This window comes from Somniosus microcephalus, chromosome 12 (genome assembly GCF_052327205.1).
Source record: "Somniosus microcephalus isolate GS21.2 chromosome 12, FLI_Smic_1.0, whole genome shotgun sequence".
Lineage (NCBI taxonomy): Eukaryota > Metazoa > Chordata > Chondrichthyes > Squaliformes > Somniosidae > Somniosus > Somniosus microcephalus.
Window position 1 is genome coordinate 146011439 of NC_140998.1, and position 24001 is coordinate 146035439.

At 47.4% G+C, this 24001-nt stretch overlaps 1 protein-coding gene across 1 annotated transcript in view; it reads right to left on the reverse strand.

Moving 5' to 3' along the window:
- LOC147109583 (pleckstrin homology domain-containing family G member 3-like) overlaps positions 1-24001 on the reverse strand; it is a 70334-nt gene that overhangs the window by 36658 nt on the left and 9675 nt on the right. Inside the window, exons 2-8 of the mRNA XM_086002325.1 lie at positions 23847-23926; positions 20107-20257; positions 16689-16820; positions 15535-15717; positions 14167-14259; positions 5363-5449; positions 4065-4098 (exon numbers count right to left, since the gene is read on the reverse strand). Of these exons, the coding sequence (XP_085858451.1) occupies positions 4065-4098; positions 5363-5449; positions 14167-14259; positions 15535-15717; positions 16689-16820; positions 20107-20257; positions 23847-23926 (760 nt within the window). The remainder of the gene's footprint in view (positions 1-4064; positions 4099-5362; positions 5450-14166; positions 14260-15534; positions 15718-16688; positions 16821-20106; positions 20258-23846; positions 23927-24001) is intronic.

Here is a 24001-nt window from a genome sequence, read left to right on the forward strand (position 1 = left end):
TGTTTTTAATAGCCGTGGATGCGCACTCGAAATGGCCTGAGGTCATCAAAATGTCCTCCACCACCACGGAGAAAACTATTGCAGTCCTACGGACCATTTTTGCCAGGAATGGCTTGGCAGAACAGATTTGCTCCGACAACGGACCACAGTTTGTGTCCGAAGAGTTCCGGAGGTTCTTGAAAAAGAATGGGGTAAGGCATTACACATCCGCCCCGTATCATCCAGCCACAAATGGATTGGCTGAGAGGTTCGTACAAACCTTTAAGAAGGCAATAAAGGCTATGTACAATGACAACATTCCGCTGCAGCACAAGGTGGACAATTTCCTGTTTGCCTACCGGAATGCGACACATGCAGTCACCAACCAGGCCCCAGCCATGATGTTCTTTAACCGAAGGTTAAGATCTTGCCTGGATTTGCTCAGACCAAACGTATGAAGAGATGTTGAGAGTAAGCAATTCCAGCACATCCATGAGAAGCCAACAAGGAGCTTCAATGTAGGGCAACCAGTCTTGGCCCGCGACTACCGAACAGAAAAATGGCAGCCAGGAACTATATGCACACGGCAGGGCCCACTAATGTACACAGTGGACGTTGGGGAGAGCATCGTGAGACGCCATGCTGACCAGATCCTAGAGTCACAGGAACAAGTCAACCCCATGCCTCGCCCATACGTACCTGGTGATGAACCCGACGTACAGGTAGCATCTACCCCAGAAACAGTAGCATCGGAAGCTGATGAACCAACCGACGACAGGGGCCCAGAATCGCCTCCGCACCAAGAGCAAGACACTCAGGAAAGGCGCTATCCAGAAAGGATCAGGAAGCCTCCCCAAAGACTGAATTTATAAATAGACTATTTTCAGCTAATGTTGCATGTTAAAAGTGTTAATTGTAATTAGTTTGATATTTAATTGTTAAATGAGTGTTATGGTACTGTTAATCTAAAAGGGGAGGAATTGTAATGTACGTACCTTTAAGGGGGGGGGGGGGGACTACTTTTTACAGCTCATGTATACTGTAAGTACCGGCAGTGACCACACCTGTATATAACGTTGAGTAGTAATCTGTACAGATCAGTTGCAGTCTGAGCCACGTTGAGTAAACACCGTTTGTACCGTTCTCCACAGTCTATGTCTGATTATACACGGACGTAACAGAGGGTGGCAATGTAACTCCACTATTTAAAAAAGGAGGGAGAGAGAAAACAGGGAACTACAGACCGGTTAGCCTAACATAAGTAGTAGGGAAAAATGCTAGAATCTATTATAAAGGATGTGATAACAGGACACTTGGAAAATATCAACAGGATTAGACAAAGTCAACATGGATTTATGAAAGGGAAATCGTGTTTGCCAAACCTACTGGAGTTTTTTGAGGATGTAACTGGTAGAATAGATAAGGGAGAACCAGTGGATGTGGTGTATTTGGATTTTCAGAAGGCCTTTGATAAAGTCCCACATAGGAGGTAAGTGTGCAAAATTAAAGTACATGGAATTGGAGGTAATATACTGGCATGGATTGAAAATTGGTTAACAGACAGGAAACAGAGAGTAGGAATAAATGGGTCTTTTTCGGGGTGGCAGGCGGTGACTAGTGGGGTACCGCAGGGATCAGTGCTTGGGCCCCAGCTATTCACAACATACATCAATGATTTGGATGAGTGAACCAAATGTAATATTTCCAAGTTTGCTGACGACACAAAACTAGGTGTGATTGTGAGTTGTGAGGAGAATGCAAAGAGGCTTCAAGGCGATTTAGACAAGTTGAGTGAGTGGGCAAATACACGGCAGATGCAGTATAACATGGATAAATGTGAAGTTATCCACTTCGGTAGGAAAAACACAAAGGTAGAGTATTATGTAAATGGTGATAGATTGGAAAATGCTGATGTACAAGGGGACCTGGGTGTCCTTGTACACCAGTCACTGAAAGCAAACATGCAGGTGCAGCAAGCAATTAGGAAGGGAAATGGTACGTTGGCCTTCATTGCAAGAGGATTTGAGTACAGGAGCAAGGATGTCTTACTACAGTTATACAGGGCCTTGGTGAGACCACACCTGGAGTACTGTGTGCAGTTTTGGTCTCCTTACCTAAGAAAGGATATACTTGCCATAGAGGGAGTGCAGTGAAGGTTCACCAGACTGATTCCTGGGATGGCAGGGCTGTCGTATGAGGAGAGATTGGGTCGACTAGGCCTGTATTCACTAGAGTTTAGAAGAATGAGGGGGGATCTCATTGAAACGTATAAAATTCTGACATTGCTAGACAGACTGGATGCAGGGAGGATGTTTCCCCTGGCTGGGGGGTCTAGAACAAGGGGTCACAGTTTCAGGATACGGAGTAGGACATTTAGGACTGAGATGAGGAGAAATGTCTTCACTCAGAGGGTGGTGAACCTGTGGAATTCTCTACCACAGAAGGTTGTGGAGGCCAAGTCACTGAATATATTTAAGGAGGAGATAGATAGATTTCTAGACGCAAAAGGTGTCAAGGGGTATGGGGAGAGAGCGGGAATATGGTATTGAGATAGAGGATCAGCCATGATTATATTGAATGGCGGAGCAGGCTCGAAGGGCTGAATCGCCTACTCCTCTCCTATTTTCTATGTTTCTATGTAAAGAAGAGCTGGGTCGACTGAGGGACCAAGCTCTTGGTGCAAGCTGTCCTGAGCTTGTTGCATGCAGGCAGCCCATCCATGGGCAATGGTGGGCATTGGAGCTCTCTTTAATCTTTCCGCCACATGTCCCCATGTCAGATAGAGCAAAAACGCCTTCTACTCCACGCCAACAACTAGCCTCAGCCGCAATCCCAATACAACACCTCCTACGGCACTAGGCTGGCCTTCTCGTTTCCTACACTAGGTATCCTTGCGGCTGCTCTGAATGTAATGGACCATGGAGAGCCAAATTTGGGCAATTTTATACTGGAGACTTCTACCTACTGAGAGTGCATCCAAACCTCATTTCACATTGGGATCCTGACATGCAGTAGAGAGAAGAGCCATCACCACACCTTACTGGGATATATTCAAATGCACGCCCCAAGGAAAACCATTCAGGCCCCGCTCTCCAGCTTTTTATTTTGATAAGGTGAACATAGTTGTCCGACATACAGTTCTGGATGAGCAACAATTTTCTCCAATTAAATATTGGGAAAACCGAAGCCACAAACTCCGTTGACTCCAACCTTCTCCCTAACATCTGTCTGAGGCTGAACCACACTGTTCGCAACTTTGGTGTCATATTTGACCCTGAAATGAGCTTCCAACCACATATCCGCAGCATAACAAAGACCACCTACTTCCACCTCTGTAATATCACCCATCTCTGCCCTTGCCTCAGCTGATCCGCTGCTGAAACCCTCATCCATGCCTTTGTTACCTCTAGACTTGACTATTCCAATGCACTCCTGGCTGGCCTCCCACATTCCACCCTATGTAAACTTAAGGTCATCCAAAACTCAGCTGCCCGTGTCCTAACTCGCACCAAGTCCCATTCACCCATCACCCCTGTGCTCGCTGACCTACATTGGCTCCCGGTTAAGCAACGCCTCAATTTCAAAATTCTCATCCTTGTTTACAAATCCCTCCATGGCCTCGTCCCTTCCTATCTCTGTAATCTCCTTCAGTCCCACAACCACCCCGCCGCCCCCCCCCACCCGAGATATCTGCACTCCTCTAATTCTGCCCTCTTGAGCATCCCTGATTATAATCGCTCAACCTTTGGTGGCCGTGCCTTCTGTTGTCTAGGCCCTAAGCTCTGGAATTCCCGGTCTAAACCTGTCCGCCTCGCTACCTCTCTGTCCTCCTTTAAGATGCTCTTTAAAACCTACCTCTTTGACCAAGCTTTTGGTCACCTGCCTTAATTTATCTTTATGTGGATCGGTGTCAAATTTTTTGTCTTAAAATATTCCTGTGCAGTGCCTTGGGACATTTTACTATGTTAAACGAGCTATATAAATACAAGTTGTTGTTGTTGTTGTAGTTCAAAGAAAATCTAGATTTCCAATTGAAATTTTTAAAGCATTAAGGTAATTTGTTAGTTTGAGAATATATTACTTACAGTAGGAATCCATTTCCAAGATGGCTTCCTTGGCCTGAAAGGAAACAACAAAATGTCAAGATACTTCAGACCAAGGGGAGAATATGTACACACAGGTAAGGGAGAAAAATATATTCAAACGCAGACCAAGGATAGGTAACTGGCATCATGGGCAACTGCTTATTATACCAAGCACTATATTACGTAAGCACAGGTAAATGGCAACACAGAATTCAGGTCATGTGGCCAGAACCTTGTTGAGGGCAAGACCCCAACTGAGGGAAGCCCTTCACCCCAACAGTCTAGATTGGGTTGGGTTGGGTTGGGTTGGAGCCAATTGGATTAGGGCAGGTTGGGCTGGAGTGGGTTGGGTGGGATTGGAACCAATGACCCATAAGTGAAAAGGCAGGTTGGTTATCCACAGCAGCATCCAGCTTCCATCTGAGAGAATACTTACATCCTGAAGACGTCTGGGTGTGGTTGGAATGCAGATCCAGAGGAGAAAGGAAAACATGCTATCCCACTGTGCCATCTGATTCCCTTCAGAAGTGAGTATTTCACCCCAGCAGTCTTAACTTAATTTGGAGCCATATCATAGCGGTGAAGAGGAATGAGATGACCCACTCCATCTAAAGACAGTCTGATACAAATAAAATTATTTAACTCTCGGGACAAACATCCAAAGACGGTTCTACCATAATGGACCTGGCATTAAGTACTGCCCTGTAATGACCATGATGGACCTGGTATTAAATACTGCCCTGTAATGACCATGATAGCCCTGGTATTAAATAATGCCCTGTAATGACCATGATGGCCTTGGCATTAAGTACTGGCCTGTAATGACTGTGCTGGACCTAGTATTAAGTACTGCCCTGTAATGACTGTGATTGACCTAGTATTAAGCACTGCCCTGTAATGTCTGTGATGGACCTGGTATTAAGTACTGCCCTGTAATGACCATGATAGCCCTGACATTAAGCACTGCCCTGTAATGACTGTGATGGACCTGACATTAAGCACTGCCCTGTAATGACTGTGATGGACTGAGTATTAAGTACTGCCCTGTAATGACCATGATGGACCTAGTATTAAGCACTGCCCTGTAATGGACCTGACATTAAGCACTGCCCTGTAATGACTGTGCTGGACCTAGTATTAAGCACTGCCCTGTAATGACCATGATGGACCTGGTATTAAGTACTGCCCTGTAATGACTGTGATTGACCTAGTATTAAGTACTGCGCTGTAATGACTGTGATGGAGCTGGTATTAAGTACTGCGCTATGCAGTCTGCTATGATTCAAGTAGCAGCTCACCTTCTGTGGAATGATGGCGTGATGATTCTCTAGAATCAGCCTCTTTATGTGATGAGTCCAGAGACGCTTCTCTTCCACTGTCTTTGCCTGTGAAAGACCAGAATGTCACAGAGTTGCAGAGGTGTAGAGACATTGAGGCAGTGGCCTGAGGAATGCTGACAGAACACTCCAGGACAGGGCACTACATTGGCTTTCATGAAATGTTTCCTTACAAAGCAACAATAAGCCCATTGTTTAAATAAATTTAGTAGAACAAGGTATAATCAACTGACAATCCATTGTAAAGCCTCAGAGACAGAAGGTCATGGGTTCAAGTCCCACTCCAGAGACTTGAACACAAAATCCAGGCTGACACTCCCAGTGCAGTGCTGAGGGAGTGCTGCACTGTCTGAGGTGCCGTCTTTCAGATAAGACGTTAAACCGAGGCCCCATCTGCCCTCTCAGGTGGACATAAAAGATCCCATGGCACTATTTCGAAGAAGAGCAGGGGAGCTCTCCCCCGGTGTCCTGGCCAATATCTATCCCTCAACCAACATCACTAAAAAACACATTATCTGGAGGTGGTTTGCAGTGGTGTCCCCCAAGGGTCAGTTTTGGATCCATTACTCTTTTCAATTTTATCAACGACCTGGACTTGGGAGTAGGGAGCATCATTATAAAGTTTGCAGATGATAAAAAACTTGGCAACGTAGTAGTGATGAGGATAGTTGTAGAGTTCAGGATGACAGAGACAGGATGGTGAAATGGGCAGAAGCATGGCAGATGGAGTTCAATGCGGAGAAGTGTGAAATGCCCTTTGGGAGGACTAATATGGAAAGACAGTGTACAATAAATTGCACAATTGTAAAAATTGTAGATGAGCAGAGAGACCTTGGTGTCCATATACACAAATCCTTAAAGGTGGCAGGGCAAGTTGATAAGGTGGTTAACAAAGCATAGGGGTTACTTGGGTTTATAAATAGAGGCAAAATAGAATATAAAAGCAGAGATCATGCTAGAACTTTATAAATCACTGGTTAGGCCTCAGCTGGAGTATTGTGGACAATTCTGGGCACCACACTTCAGGAAAAATGGAACGGCCTCAGAAAGGGTACAGAGGAGCTTTGCCAGCATGTTATGAGGGATTAGGGACTTCAATTATGAGGAGAGGTTGGAAAAGTTATGACTGTTCCCCTCGGAACAGAAAAGGTTAAGAGGTGACTGTTAGATCCGTGGTTCAGTGGATAAATAATTACACGGATGCTGTACATAAACAAATAACAGGTCTTTACTGGAGGAGGGTAATCTCTAGACTGGGGTACAGAGGCATGCGCACAGCTTATATACCGGTGTGGTCACTGCCGGTAACAGTATACAGGAGCTGTAAAAAGTAGTTCTGACTTAAAGCACATATACTACAATTCCTCCCTTTTTAGATTAATAATACCCCCTTAATATTCAAATAACAATTACATTTTTACATGTACATTCAATAACAAAAGTCCATTTATAGATTCAGTCTTTGGGGCGGCTTCCTGACCCTTTCAGGATAGCACCTTTCCGGAGGTTCTTGTTCTTGGTGCAGAGGCGATTCTGACCCCCTTTCATCGGGTAGTTCATCGGGTTCCACTGCTACTGGGTCTGAAGTAGATGCTACCGGTATGTCGGGTTCATCCCCAGGTACTCGAGACATGGGGTTGACGCATTCCTGTGATGCTAAGATCTGATCGACGTGGCGTCTCACAATGTTCTCCCCGACATCCACTGTGTACATTAATGGCCCCTGTCTTGTACATATCGTTCCGGGTTGCCACTTCTCTGTTCGATAGACCCGGGCCAAGACTGGTTGCCCTACATTGAAGCTCCTTGTCGGCTTCTCGTTGATGTGCTGGAATTGTTTGTCCTCAACATTTCTTCGCACATTTGGTCTGAGCAAGTCCAGACGAGATCTCAACCTTCGGTTAAAGAGCATCATGGCCGGGGTCTGGTTGGTAACTGCATGTGTCGCGTTTCGGTAGGCTAATAAGAAATTGTCCATCTTATGCTGTAGTGGAATTTCCTCGTCGCACATGGCCTTTATCGCCTTCTTAAAAGGTTTGTACGAACCTCTCAGCCAATCCATTGGTGGCTGGATGATACGGGGCGGATGTGTAATGCCTTACCCCATTCCTTTTCATGAATTTTTGGAACTCGTCGGACACAAACTGTGGTCCATTATCAGAGCAGATCTGCTCTGGCAACCCGTTTCTGGCAAATATGGTCCGTAGGACTGCAATCGTTTTCTCTGTAGTGGTTGAAGACATCTTTATCACCTCAGGCCACTTTGAATGAGCATCCACTGCTATTAAGAACATTGAGTCCATGAAGGGACCAGCGAAATCAATGTGCACCAGTTGCCATGGAGAGGAGGGCCACTCCCATGGGTGCAGAGGGGCATGTGGTGGTGCATTTTGGACCTTCTGGCATCCTAAGCAGCTCTTAGTTAGGTCTTCGATTTGTTGATCGATTCCCGGCCACCACACATAAGCCCTAGCTAGGCTTTTCATTTTCACTCCCCCCAGATGACCTTCATGTAGCTCATTTAGCACTCTCTCCCTTAACTTGGGTGGAATCACCACTCTGGATCCACACATCACTGTCCCCTGGCATACTGACAGCTGTTCTCTTCTGGATGAGAATGCTGGCAACAGTGAGTCGCCATGTGTTGGCCATCCCCTCACCGTCAATTCATATACCCGTGACAGCGTCGGATCATTGCGGGTCTCCTTCTCTATATCCGCGTTTGTTGCTGGCAATCGTGCAATTATTGACGAATAAAATATCTCGATAGGGTCCACTGCTGGTGCTTCCTCCACAGTAGGCAGTGGCAGGCGCGATAGCCCATCAGCATTCCCATGCTGTCTCGTGCCTTTATATTCTATTTCATATTGATTCGCCCCTAGAAACAGGGACCATCTTTGTAACCGCTGTGCAGTCATTACTGGCATGCCCTTCTTAGGATTAAAGATGGAGACAAGTGGTTGGTGGTCAGTCAGCAAGGTGAACTTCTGTCCATGCAGATAGTGGTTGAATTTTTTTCACTCCCCATACTAGGCTGAGGGCCTCCCTGTCAATCTGGGCGTAGTTGCGCTCGGCTGAGGTTAGTGACCGAGACGCAAACGCTACTGGCCTCTCCAACCCGTCTGGGAATTTGTGCGACAGCACTGCTCCAATGCCGTAGGGTGATGCATCACATGCCAAACAAATTGGTAGTGCTGGGTTGAAATGGGCCAACACCTCTTTTGATGTGATCAATTCTTTACACTTCTGGAAAGCTCGTCTACGTTCGTCATCCCACTTCCATGGTACCCCTGTTTGCAGTAGGGTGTTCAGCGGGTGTAATACCGTAGACAAATTTGGTAAGAACTTGTGGTAATAGTTTACCAGCCCGAGGAAGGACCTCAGTTGTGACACATTTTCCGGTGCTGGAGCCTTGACTACTGCCTCTATCTTGTCAGGGGACTTATGTAACCCCTCTTCATCGATGACATGGCCGCAATACGAGATCTGTTTCTGGAAAAACTCGCACTTGTGGCGATTAGCTCGTAGCCCATATTCCTTTAATCTGGCGAGCACCTTCTCCAAGTTAGCGAGGTGATCACCGTCATTTTCGCCCATTACCAAGATGTTGTCCAAATAACACTGGGTCCCTGGAATCCCTTGCAGGACCTGATCCATCACCCTTTGCCAAATAGCCGGAGCCGAGGCTACTCCAAACACCAGCCGGTTGTATTGATAGAGACCTTTATGGGTGTTGATCGTAAGGTAATGTTTCGAAGCTTCTTCTACCTCCATTTGCAAGTACGCCTGGGCTAGATCAAATTTGGTGAAGCGTTTACCACCAGATAGCGAGGCGAAAATATCCTCAATTCGTGGAAGCGGATATTGCACCGTGTGAAGGACTGGGTTCACTGTCACCTTAAAATCCCCACAGATGCGGACCTTCTTTGGTTCCCCAGGCGTATTACTCAGCGACCTCTTCATTACAGGAACGATGGGTGTAGCCCACTCGCTCCAGTCCACTTTGGACAGTACTCCTGAACGTCCCAACCCTTCCAGCTCTGCTTCAACCGCTGGTCTGATCGCATAAGGCACTGGTCTGGCCTTCAGAAACTTTGGGCTTGCATTATCCTCTATTTTAATTGTTGCTGTTATTCCTTTTAGTGTTCCTAGTCCCTCCTGGAACACTTCTTTTGCGTCAGTTAGCATTTTTGACAGTCGTCCAGGTGTGACGTAGTCATCCTTTTTGGCCTCCACCTTCAGTGCCTGTATGGAATGCCAATCTAAATGTATCTTCCGGATCCATTCACGTCCTAGCAGTGGCGGTCCTCCATTTGGCAATACATATATATCCATTTTAGGTATTTCCTGACCTTTATGTCACTTTCACCCTTATTTTTCCTTTGGGGTAGACTTTTTGCCCCGTATACGTCTTCAAGACAATCTCTGTAACTTTCAAGGGTATGTGTGAAAATAGCCGCTTGTAGTCTCTTTGATTTATGACTGTTAGAACTGACCCTGTGTCCAATTCCATTTCCACTCGGACTCCATCTATCTTGAGTGTAACCCAGACAGTCTGGTGATCCTCCATTTCGGTTACATTATGTAGTTTCAGACAACCCAGCTCCTTGCTTCCGGAGTCTATGTCACTTTTCTGTTCGTCTGAACCACTGTCCATCACCTGGTGTACCTTTTTGTACTTCTCCTGTGGCGATTTCTTACTGTTGGTTTTCTTCCCAGACCTGCAGACTCTTGCTATGTGTCCTGCTTTCCCACACTGTCTGCACACTTGGTCCTTGAACCAACAATCTTTCTGGTCATGTGTTGTTCTGCTGCAGCGATAGCACTTCCCTGTTCCATAGGTCATTTCGTTGGTGCCATATTCTTGCGGTCTCCGTTGTATCTCTGCAGTGCCCCTTGCGGCTGCTTCGTGTGATACTGCCATACTGAAAGCTTTGTCCAGCGTAAGGTCCTTTTCTGATAGAAGCCGTTTCTGGGTTCCTTCACTTTGTAGCCCACACACAAACTTGTCCATTAACGTGTCTGCTAGTCCCGCTCCAAACTGGCAGTATTTCGATAGCTTGCGCAGTTCCGTTAGGTACTCAGCATTGCTTTCGCCTTTGTGTTGGTTCCTTTTATGGAACTTAAATCGTTCTGCTATCAGCAGCAGTGTGGGGTTTAAGTGGTCCTGTAGGATTTCTACTATGCTTTCAAAATTCTTGTTTACCGGCCCCTCTGGGGTTATTAGATTTCGCAGTAACCCATAAGTTTTTGCACCCATGGAATTTAACAGAACCAGTGCTTTATTAGCATCTGGCACTTCATTCGCCCTGCAGTACACCTCAATACGTTCCACATATGTCGCCCAATCTTCGACTTCATTGTCGAACGTAGAGATACTGCCACTCTTCGGCATCCTTGGTTGTGCGTTAACTATCACCAATGGCGCCTCCCGCGCTTCCCCTTCTTCTCCGCTGGCACAAAATGGCGTCTCCCGCGCTTTCCTTCCTTCCCGCGCTCGCCCGTCTTCTCCGCTGCGGCTTCGCAAAATGGCGTCTCCCGCGCTCTTCCTTCTTCTCCGCGGCTCAATGGCGCCTCCCGCGTTCTCCCTGCTTCTCTGCGGCTCAATGGCGCCTCCTGCGCTCTCCCTGCTTCTCCGCGGCTCAATGGCGTCTCCCCTTGCTTCGCCCCGCGGACCCTGATCAGCCCGTGATCCCTGGCTGTGCTCTGCGTGTTCTTCTCTTGATATTTGTCGACGCCGCTCAGCCTAGAACCCGGCTGTTTCTTACCCTCTCTCTCTCCGGTTTGCAGTATTTTTGCTCGACGCCGCTCGGTGATCCACCCCCGGCTGCGCCCTGCTCTCTTCACCCTCTTTCTTACCCCGTCGACGCTGCCCGGCTCTCTATCTCTCTGCCGTCGGTCGGCTCCAGCCGCCGCTGCTCGGGAAGGGTCTGCTCTGGACCTGTCGTCGGTCTCTTACTGCTCGTTGTGGCTGGGGAACCAAGCCCGGCTCTCCACAGCCTCCCCAGCGAAGTTGGATCTCTGCCTGACTGCTGGGCGGTTGCTTGCGGTCGACGCCCGTGTTCCTGGACTCGACTATTTTTTTTTTTTTATGTTGCAGGTAGATTCGCATCAATACTCGTCGCCACTGTTAGATCCGTGGTTCAGTGGATAAATAATTACACGGATGCTGTACATAAACAAATAACAGGTCTTTACTGGAGGAGGATAATCTCTAGACTGGGGTACAGAGGCATGCGCACAGCTTATATACCGGTGTGGTCACTGCCGGTACTACAGTATACAGGAGCTGTAAAAAGTAGTTCTGACTTAAAGCACATACACTAGTGACCTAACCGAGGTTTTTAAGACGATGAGGGGTTTTGATAGAATAGATAGAGGAGATAGAGAAAAATTATTCCCTCTGGCAAGTGGGTCAATAACCAGAGGTCATAGATTTAAAATCATTGGCAAAAGATCTAGAGGGGAGATGAGGAGCAATTTTTTTCCAGAGTTGTTGGGATCTGGAATGCTTTACCTGAAAAGATGGTGGAAGCTGATTCCATAAATCATTTTAAAAGGGAGTTGGACAGGAACTTGAGGATGAGGAACTTACAGGGTTACGGACAAAAAGCGGGGGTGTAGGACTAAGCACGACTGCTCTTTCAAAGAGCCAGCACAAGCATGACGGGCTGAATGGTCTCCTTCTGTGCTGTAAGTTTCTATGATTCTATGAGTTACTTCATTGCTCTTTGTGGGAGCTTGCTGTGTGCAAATTGGCTACCGTGTTTCCCTACATTACAATAGTGACTACACTTCAATAAAGAACTTAATTGGCTGTAAAACGTTTTGGGAGGTCCTGAAAGGCACTGCATAAATGCAAATTATTTCTTTATTTTATTGCACTACTGATTGACAGCATGTGGGACTAATTCTGTGCAGTGTTACTATTTGTTCAGGCTCACAATCCAACTGTGCATAAAATGATGCCTTGCTATGCCGAGGGGTCTGCGAGTCCCCCAAAGCAAGCTCCGGATTTCAGTCAGGTCACTATGGGCAGTTGCCAACTGCAGGCCAAGAGGAGGGAAAGAAGGGGTTGAAAGGACCAACAGCTCCACTGAAACCAGTGCGTTCGCTGCTGGGACAGCCTTGCCTTGCCTCTTGACAGCATTCTCCTGTTCCTCTTGAAGAGCCAGAGGAAGGGGTAATTGGCTCTGGATCCCAGCTCAGGCAACATGTTAGGCAAAGTAGGCCATGACTGGGGGCCCAGAGACACATGGAACACCAAGGCGCGGGTGAAGGGAAGGTGGCTCACGAGGGCAGTATGATGAGAACCTGAGAGCGTGCTTCCTCATCCAGGAGTTCACAATCTCACCCACTCTTGTGGCAAGGCCACAGAGGCTGGGGGGTGGGGAAAATCACACAGACCCCAGCACCTATACAGCAGAGGCTCGGGGTAGGAGGCTAAGCTACCTTCACAGTTGATCCTCGCATGGGTTAGGTTGGCACTCCCTGGTCAGATTGGCACATCGGAACAGGAGGAGGCCATTCAGCCCCTCGAGCTGCTCCACCAGTACCTCAACTCTATTCACCCACCTTAGCTCCATAGCCCTCGATACCCTTACCCAACAAACATCTATTGATCTCAGTCAATTTAACCCTTTAAGCCCCGGTATAATTTTGGTGAATCTGCGCTGCACCCCCTCCAAGGTGATGGTTTGTAAACGTCAAGACCTTGAATGATGTTTTATTTCTTGCTGCGAAAATAGCTCTTCAAGATGATATCATGAGAAGTGAATGCCGAGGCCATGATCAAAAGCAAGCTGTAAATAACGGTAGGGCCTGACACAGAATTAATGTCTTCCCTCCCTCACACTCCCCTTGTTTTAGTGAAGTCGTTGACCCATTACTGGGGTAACAGTTCCTTAAGCACCTCTGGTAACTCAACCCAAAGGAGGTCGGAGCCTTGGAGCTATTTGACTGTGGGGGTTGCATCGCTGAGCAGATGCAGCCCTCAAACAGGGATGAGCTTGTTGGACTCGAAAGAAAGACCTTGCATTTATACACCGCCTTTCGAAGTGTAGTCACTGTTGTAATGTAGGGAATGCAGTAGCCAATTTGCGCACAGCAAGGCCCCACAAGCACCAATGAGATGGTGACTAGGTAATTTGTTTTAGCAATGTTGGTTGGCAACAACAAAAATCTATTAATCTCAATCTTGAAAGCACCAATTGTCCCCTAGCATCCACAGCCTTTTGGGGGAGAGAGTTCCAGATTTCCACTACCCTTTGTGTGAAGAAGTGCTTCCTGACATCGTCCTTGAATGGCCGAGCTCTAAATTTAAGGTTATACCCCACTATTCTCATAATTTAACCCTTTTAGCCCCAGGCACTGCCTGGTCTGGTTGAGTGTCTGGCCTGGCACTGCACTACCATCCCTATCCTCTTTGGAAGAAGGGAAAAGGGAGGCCAGCCCAAAGCAAATAGTGAACTTTTTTTTTTTTTTTTTTTTTTTAAGGCTATTGATGCCAATAATGTGGAAACATTATGGGAAAGAGGAAAAAAACAGACCAGACTTGGCACCCAGTTAACTGGCACAAAGTGGCAAAGACTACCCTCCACCATCTATCAGCAGGAAATGACTGGGGGAGGGGGTGAGGAGGGTAAGGAGATGTAAATAACAGCAATTTCAGGTACAATCACACCAGTGTGTTAACTGGAGAGGGTGCGGGGGGAAAGAGGCTCTGTGTGGTACCATGGTTCTTTAAAGCAATGCTATTCTCATACCTGGACAGTGTGCTGCTGCTTTGGGTTCTTGTAATGGGACAGTCCGAAGCAGAGAGAGTCTCTTGTGCTTTCGATAAGCATCAGTGCGGAGCACTGTTAGTGAGAGAGAGAGAGAGAGAGACAAATCCATTACAATCCAAACTGGACAATCAATTTCCTTCATAACATAAGCTGGCCTTACTGAACTCCTGCACCAGTCCAGGCCACGTTCTGTTGAACAATTGGTAGCTACAAGGGGAAAGGATTCCGCATGATTATTCCCACTCCCTGAGCAAAATGGCAATCAGTGACACCCATTGCAGTCACGTACCTTTGTTGCCAGCAACACTTAGCCTTGATGCTCCTCCCTTCAGATAGGTCATGGCACCTCCCATGAGCTAGCACAGGGTATAATACTGAGATCCCTGGGCGGCACCGCACAGCAACAATAGCAAGTGATTCTTAGCACAGAGTTCCTGAGTATCCATCATTCCACATATCAACCATGTAATTAGATTCCAGCCTGTAACGCACTCCTGGGTATCCATTATTCTATATATAAACCATCTGATCTCCTCGATTAGATTCCAGCCTGTAACGCACTCCCGGGTATCCATTATTCTATATATAAACCATCAGAACCCCTCGATTAGATTCCAGCCTGTAACTCACTCCCAGGTATCCGTTATTCTATATATAAACCATCTGAACCCCTTCGATTAGATTCCAGCCCATAACTCACTCCCAGGGTATCCATTATTATTCTATATATAAACCATCTGAACTCCTCGATTAGATTCCAGCCCGTAACTCACTCCCGAGTATCCATTATTCTAGATATAAACCACCTGAACCCCTCGATTAGATTCCAGTCTGTAACTCACTCCCAGGGTTTCGATTACTCTATATATAAACCATCTGAACCCCTCGATTAGATTCTAGCCTGTAACTCACTCCCAGGGTATCCATTATTCTATATATAAACCAACTGAACTCCTCGATTAGATTCCAGCCTGTAACTCACTCCCAGGTATCCATTATTCTAGATATAAACCACCTGAACCCCTCGATTAGATTCCAGCCCGTAACTCACTCCCGAGTATCCATTATTCTAGATATAAACCACCTGAACCCCTCGATTGGATTCCAGCCTGTAACTCATTCCCAGGGTATCCATTATTCTATATATAAACCATCTGAACCCCTCGATTAGATTCCAGCCTGTAACTCACTCCCGGGTATCCATTATTCTATATATAAACCATCTGAACCCCTCGATTAGATTTCAGCCTAACTCACTCCCAGGGTTTCAATTACTCTATATATGTATCTCAAGGTGAATTTAACTCCATGTATTGATTTGTAAAGGGGTTGTCTCGCGTCAGGTACCATGATGTGGGTCTTGTAGATGAAGTGCTCCCCTCTTTTCTTGGCCAGCAGAAGAACCTTGTCAAACAGGAATAAAGTGCGTTCATTTTTGGCCCGGTGAATCCGGAACGTTCCTTCCAGGACCAGCTCTCCGTACGTCGTCAGGTCCGGCCCATTCCAGTTTATCAGCAAGCTCTGTACCTCCTGGGAAGGTCAAACTCAAAGGTCAGGATCTCCTCAAACATCCGTCACACAAACAGAACATCTCCAATTGCAAGGCCTGCCTGAGGTGAGCATCCCCTCCCCCATACCGTCTACCCCTCCCCCACACCCCATCCCTCCCACACGCCCTCCTCTTCCCATACACCCTCCCTATCCCTCCACCTCCCCATCCTCCCACCCCTCCTCCATACCCCCTCCTTAACCACCACATGCCTCCCTCATCCCCATACCCTCAACACTCCCTCACACCCCCCCGCTGCTCCTCCTCCTATCCTCACACCCGCTCCTCCTCCTCCTCCTCCTATCCCCACACCCCCCAGCCTCTCCCATATCCTGAGTGACAGTGTGAGGGAGCTGGATTAACATCAGTAGAGATACCGTCAGTAACACAGGGTGCTGGGGGAGGGTTACTGAGTGACAGTGTGAGGGAGCTGGATTAACATCAGTAGAGATACAGTCAGTAACACAGGGTGCTGGGGGAGGGGTTACTGAGTGACAGTGTGAGGGAGCTGGATTAACATCAGTAGAGATACAGTCAGTAACACAGGGTGCTGGGGGAGGGTTACTAAGTGACAGTGTGAGGGAGCTGGATTAACATCAGTAGAGATACAGTCAGTAACACAGGGTGCTGGGGGAGGGTTACTGAGTGACAGGGTGAGGGAGCTGGATTAACATCAGTAGAGATACAGTCAGTAACACAGGGTGCTGGGGGAGGGGTTACTGAGTGACAGTGTGAGGGAGCTGGATTAACATCAGTAGAGATACAGTCAGTAACACAGGGTGCTGGGGGAGGGTTACTGAGTGACAGGGTGAGGGAGCTGGATTAACATAATTGGAGATACAGTCAGTAACACAGGGTGCTGGGGGAGGGGTTACTGAGTGATAGTGTGAGGGATGCCCGGAACGCTTGGGATTCTGTGCAGGGAGGCCCGTATGCAGAGATGTTTAGTTACCTGTAACCGGATAGCATGCTCATGTTTCCTCTTCATGTCATTGATGTACCAGGCCACACCCGTCATGGTGTCTATAGCTTCTTCAATTACCTCATAGCCCTCCTGGCTGGCATCAAAGTGCTTCGCTATTTCCTGCAAGGAGATCAGATAGGAATATAGGAAAAGGAGGAGGCCACTCAGCTCCTTGAGCCGGCTCCACCATTCAATGAGATCACAGCCGATCTGTATTTTTACTCCATTTTCCTGCCTTTGCTTCCATATCCCTCGTCATCCTTACCCAACAAAAATCTCTAGATCTCAATCTTCAAAGCTCCAATTGTCCCCCACAGCCTTTTGGGAGAGGGAGTTTCAGATTTCCACTACCATGTGAAAATGTGGAATGTGGAAAACTGCCCAGGTATGTCCTGTCCACAAAAAGCAGGACAAATCCAACCCGGCCGATTACCGCCCCATCAGTCTACTCTCAATCATCAGCAAAGTGATGGAAGGTGTCATCGACAGTGCTATCAAGTGGCACTTACTCACCAATAACCTGCTCACTGATGCCCAGTTTGGGTTTCGCCAGGATACTCGGCTTCGACCTCATTACAGCCTTGGTCCAAACATGGACAAAGGAGCTGAATTCCAGAGAGGAGGTGAGAGTGACTGCCCTTGACATCAAGGCAGCATTTGACCGAGTCTGGCATCAAGAAGCCTTAGTAAAACTGAAGTCAATGGGAATCAGGGGGAAAACGCTCCACTGGCTGGAGTCATACCTAGCACAAAGGAAGATGGTTGTGGTATTGAAGGTCAATCATCACAGCCCCAGGACATCGCTGCAGGAGTTCCTCAGGGCAGTGTCCTAGGCCCAACCATCTTCAGCCACTTCATCAATGACCTTCCCTCTAACATAAGGTCAGAAATGGGGATGTTCGCTGATGACTGCACAGTGTTCAGTGCCAATCACAATTCCTCAGATAATGAAGCAGTCCATGCCCGCATGTAACAAGACCTGGACGACGTTCAGGCTTGGGCTGATAAGTGGCAGGTAACATTCGCGCCACACAAATGCCAGGCAATGACTATCTCCAATAAAAGAGAGTCTAACCACCTCCCCTTGACATTCAATGGCATTACCATCGCCGAATCCCCCACTATCAACATCCTGGGGGTCACCATTACCCAGAAACCTAACTAGACCAGCCACATAAATACTGTGGCAACAAGAGCAGGCCAGAGGCTGGGTATTCTGCGGCAAGTGTCTCACCTCCTGACTCCCCAAAGCCTTTCTACCATCTACAAGGCACAAGTAAGGAGTGTGATGGAATTCTCTCCACTTGCCTGGATGAGTGCAGCTCCAACAACACTCAAGAAGCTCGACACCATCCAGGACAAAGCAGCCCGCTTGATTGGCACCCCATCCACCACCTTAAACATTCACTCCCTCCACCACCGGCGTACCGTGGCTGCAGTGTGTACCATCTACAAGATGCACGGCAGCAACTCGCCAAGGCTTCTTCGGCAGCACCTCCCAAACCCGCGACCTCTTCCACCTAGAAGGACAAGGGCAGCAGGCGCATGGGAACAGCATCACCTCCAAGTTCCCCTCCAAGTCACACACCAGCCTGACTTAGAAGTATATCGCCGATCCTTCATCGTCTCTGGATCAAAATCCTGGAACTCCCTACCTAACAGCACTGTGGGAGTACCTTCACCACACAGACTGCAGCGGTTCAAGGCGACAGCTCACCACCACATTCTCAAGGGCAATTAGGGATGGGCAATAAATGCTTGCCTTGCCAGCGGTGCACAGATCCCATAAAACTAATTTAAAAAAAAAAGTGCTTCCTGACATCACCGCTGAACGGCCTAGCTCGAATTTTAAGGTTATACCCCCTTGTTCTGGACTCTCCCCCCCTGCTTAGTTGATTAGTGGGACAACACAGTGTAGGACTGTATCAAATGTATTCCATTTGCTATTCAATCTCAAGATGTAAGCACCCACGCAAAGCCAGCATTTATTGTTGTTGTTATCCCTAGTTTCCCTGAGAAGGTGGTAGTGGGCCTTCTTGAATCGCTGCAGGTTTCGATACATAGAAACATAGAAGGTAGGAGCAGGAGTAGGCCATTTAGCCCCTCGAGCCTGTTCCGCCATTTAATGAGATCATCCAAATTCAGTACCCTGTCCCTGCTTTCTCCTCATAGCCCTTGATCCCTTTAGCCTTAAGAAATATATCCAACTCCTTCTTGAATATATTTAATAAGTTGGCCTCAACTGCCTTCTGTGGTAGAGAATTCCACAAGATATAACTGCTAGGCCCACTTCAGAGGCCAGTTGGTGTGGGACTGGAGTCACATATAGGCCAGACCGGATAAGGAGGACGGCGGGTTTCCTTCTCTAAAGGGCATTTGTGACCCCGTTGAGTTTTTACGACAAGCGTCATGGTCACTTTTACTGAGACCAGCTTTTTATTTCCAGATTGTTTTTTTTTTTAAAAACTGAATTCAAATTGCCGCAGTGGGATTTGAACTCACGTTCTCTGGATTAACCAAACCCTGAGCGAAAGGGGTTGGGGGGGGGGGGGGGGGGGGGGGGGTGGAGAGAGAAAAAAAAGAGTCTTGAAGTGATTCTGTTCCTGATTGCTATCCGGTGGCTCCTGATGGAACATCTACCTGTATGGAAATTGGGGCAAGGAGGAGAGTGGGATCTACTGTGGGCCCCACCTGGTCAAATATTCCTATCACAAAGAATAGCCACTTGTGAGGAGATATCTGTGACTCTCTAGTAAGGAACCCTGTGATTTCAGGAGAAAGAAAATACATTTAGATAGCACCTTTTTTGACCTCAGGATGTCCCAAAGCGCTTTACAGCCAATTAAATACTTTTTGAAATGTCGTCACTGTTGTAATGTAGGAAATGCGGCAGCCAATTTGCGCACAGCAAGCTCCCACAAACTACAACTGTTTTAGTCATATTAGTTGAGAGATAAATATTGACCAGGACACGGGGGAGAACTCCCCTGCTCTTCTTCGAAAAAAGTGCCATGGGAGAGAGCAGAGGGGCCTCAATTTAACATCACAACGACAGACGGCACCTCCAACAGTGCAGCATTCCTTCAGTACTGCACTGGGAGTGTCAGCCTGGATTATGTGCTCTGAAGTGGGGCTTGAACCCACGAACTTCTGACTCAGAGGCGAGAGTGCTACCTCTGAGCCACGGTGACACCGTGGGGAAAGGGAATAAATTTAACAATATTGTTTTATCCCAATATCAAATTAAAATATTTACACAAATAGAGACAAAGAGAACGATAGCTAGCGATGTCATCATGAGGGCGTACACGGAGTGCCAGGGTTGCTGTCCTGGGCACATCCCGATATAACTGAATAATCGGGTTTGACCCGTGGTCTTGTGCTCATCTGGGCACGACCCTCTTACCTGCAGCAGGAGATGGTACTTGAGGATCCTTTGAACTGGTTTCAGCAGGTAGGAGCCAAGTGGGAGGTAGCGCTTCAGAGTCGACTGACGCTCCCTGAAGAATTTGGCCAGGTACTTGTTCCTCATGCATTCGGTCAGCGCTGCCACAGAGCTGCGGGAGATAAAAGGAGAAGAGGAAGAGACGTTTCAACTGAGGAGCCAGGAGTGAACAGCGAGGAGACTTCAGGAGGACACAGACAGACTGGTGATATGGGCAGATGGAATTTAATGGAGTGCAGTGTAAATCATAGCATCATACAGCACAGAAGGGGGCCATTTGGCCCACCGTGCCTGTGCCAGCTCTTTGAAAGAGCTATCCAAATAGTCCCACTCTCTGCTTTCTCCAAAGCCTGGCAAATTCTCAGGTATATATCCAATTCCGTTTAGAAAGTTACTATTGAATCTGCTTCCACCTCCACTTTCAGGCAGTGCATTCCAGATCACAACAACTCGTTGCGTAAAAAAATTCTCATCTCGCCTCCGGTTCTTTGCCAAGCTGTGTCCTCTGGTTATTGACCCCTCCTGCCGGTGGGAACAGTTTCTCCTTATTTACTCCTCATAATTTTGAACACCTCCATTAAATCTCCCCTTAACCTTCTCTGCTCTAAGGAGAAAAATCCCAGCTTCTCTAGTCTCTCAACAAAACTGAAGTCCCTCATCCCTGGTGCCATTCTAGTAAGATAAACCAAATGGTACAATTTTTAAGAGGGTGCAGGAACAGAGAGACATGGGGGTTCACATACAGCAACAACTTGCATTTATTTAGCGCCTTTAACATTGTAATATGTCCTAAGGCACTTCACAGGAGAATTATCAAACAAAATTTGACACAACCACACAAGGAGATATTAGGACAGGAAGAGGTATATTTTAAGGAGCATGTTTGAGGAGGAGAGGTGGAGAGATTTAGGGAGGGAATTCCAGAGCTTAGGCTGAGGCAGCTGAAGGCACGGCCGCCAATGGTGACACGATGTTGTAGAGCTGGAGGAGGTTACCGAGATAGGGAGGGGCGAGGTCATGGGGGGATTTGAACAGAAGGATGAGAATTTTAAAATCGAGGCACTGCCCGACCGGGAGCCAATGTAGGTCAGCAAGCACAGGATTAATGGGTGAATGGGAGTTGGTGCGAGTTAGGATACGAGCAGCAGAGTTTTGGATGAGCTCAAGTTTATGGAGGGTGGAAGGCCACAGGACAAGTTGATAAAGCTGTTGAAAAAGCACACAAGATCTTTGGCTTTATAATTAGAGGCATAGGGGTAGATTTTCTTGAAGCTGCCGGGAAGGAGGCGGGGCTACAACTTTCGGGTTTTACTCCCGCCTACATCGACGTCCGGCCAATCCGCGTGATTTTCCCTCGATTGACCTTGTTGAGCCCGCCCAGAGGGCTCAGCAGGCCAAGGGCCACCCGGCAACAGGTGACATCACAGACTGAAATTTCATCTGTCAAGAGTTCTTGACAGATAAAATATCAGTGTTTCACAGCTGTTTGAAGCTGTCAAACACTGACAGTCTGACTTCCAACCTGACTTCCAACCTGAGTCCTTCTACACAGACTCAGTTAGGACTGTCACCAGCAATGAAAGCTGAAGGCTGTCACTTTTGACAGTTCGCAGCCATTTTGCTTTCAGTGCCGGCTGAGTGATGGACTCCCGAAACCTAGAGGAAGAAAGGCTGTTAAGGTAAGTACAGGTAATTTAAACTTCTTTACACACTTTAGACACACCAAACACACTTACCTTTGCACTCATGCACCCATCACTCACCTGAACACCGACATCGCGACCCCTCCAAGTCCTTCAACCCGACGGCCCGCCTGCTCTAACCTGGCGTGGTTTGGAGCCATCGGGAATCCCACACGACACCCCTCAAAATAGGGATTAGGCTAAAAACTGCCTGTTAACTACCTGTTAACAGGCAGTTAATTGGCACTAATCCCTTCCCGCCTCGGGTCGGCGGGTCCCAGTGCAGGGCGGGTACCCGCCTCCTGTGAAACTTACGTGGAGGCAGGTTTTGGGCGGGATGGTGTCAGGACCCCCGATTTCAGGATTTCCCCCCCCCCCACATGCCTGAAACCCCGCCTGACGGCTCCAGGAAAATCTACCCCATAGAGTACAAAAGCAAGGAAGTTATCCGAAACCTTTATAAATCATCGGTTAAGCTTCAGCTGGAATATTTTGTCCAATTCTGGGTACCACACTTTATGAAGGATGTCAAGGCCTTGGAAAAGGTGCAGGGAAGATTTACTAGAATAATACCAGGGATGAGGAACTTCAGTTATGTGGAAAGACTAGAAAATCTGAGATTATTCATCTTGGAGCAGAGACGGTTAAGTCATTAAACGTAGTTCTTTTTATACCTTCATACTCATAGGGGGCAGACGTGGCCTTAGTTTAACAACTCATCTGAAAGACAGCACCTCTGGCAGTATAGCACTCCCTCATTACTGCACTGGGTGTGCTAATCTAGATTATGTGCTCAACATAAGAACATAAGAAGTAGGAGCAGGAGTAGGCCATATGGCCCCTCGGGCCTGCTCCACCATTCAATAGGATCATGGCTGATCCGAACCTAGACTCACGTCCACTTCCCTGCCATCTCCCCGTAATCCCTAATTCCCTTATCTGCTAGGAAACTGTCTATCTCCGTTTTAAATTTATTTAATGTCGCAGCTTCCACAGCTCTCCGAGGTAGCAAATTCCATAGATTTACTACCCTCTGAGTGAAGAAGTTTCTCCTCATCTCAGTTTTGAAATGGCAGCCCCTTATTTTAAGATTATGCCCCCTAGTTCTAGTCTCACCCATCAGTGGAAACATCCTCCCCGCATCCACCCGATCAAGCCCCCTCGCAATCTTATATGTTTTGCTAAGATCGCCTCTCATTCTTCTGAACTCCAATGAGTAGAGGCCCAACCTACGAAACCTTTCCTCAGAAGTCAACCCCCTCATCTCCGGAATCAACCGCGTGAACCTTCTCTGAACTGCCTCGAGAGCAAGTATATCTTTTCTTAAATATGGAAACCAAAACTGCACGCAGTATTCCAGGTGTGGCCTCACCAGTACCCTGTATAACTGAAGCAAGACTTCCCTGTTTTTATACTCCATCCCCCTTGCAATAAAAGCCAAGATTCCATTGGCCTTCCTGATCACCTGCTGTACCTGCATACTAACCTTCTGTGTTTCATGCACCAGGACCCCCAGATCCTTTTGTACTGTAACACTTTGCAGTTTCTTTCCATTTAGATAATAACTTGCTCTTGGATTTTTTTCTGCCAAAGTGCATAACCTCACACTTTCCAACATTATATTCCATCTGCCAAATGTCTGCCCACTCACTTAGCCTGTCTATGTCCTTTTGCAGGTTTTTTATGTCCTCCTCACTCACTGCTTTCACTCCCATCTTTGTATCTGGAATGGGACTTGAACCCACGACCTTCTGACTCAGAGGCAAGAGTGCTACCACTGAGCCATGGCTGACACTCAAAGGCGACTTATCAACACCAGCTTGTTGGGCAGAATAGGCTGTGTCTGTGCAATGAGCCATTCTGGACACCATTACTGGTGACTGTGTCTGCCTTTGTGTACAGAATAGGAGAGCCACTGATCAATTATTGAAGAATGGCCCCCCTTGTGCTAACTTTATTATGTGCAGTGCTAAATCTGTAAGCTAACAAGATAATTTGAACAGAAGATGATCTACTTACTTGGGGTAGTTGGTACAGTACTGGGTGTAGATATCGAAATCCTGACTCTGCAAGAGGGAACAGAAGGGTCTGTGATTTGCCTGGAGTGTGAACTGTACAGAATCTCAACAGGTGACCCCCTCCCGACATCCCTACTCCCCTGACTCGTGTTAGGT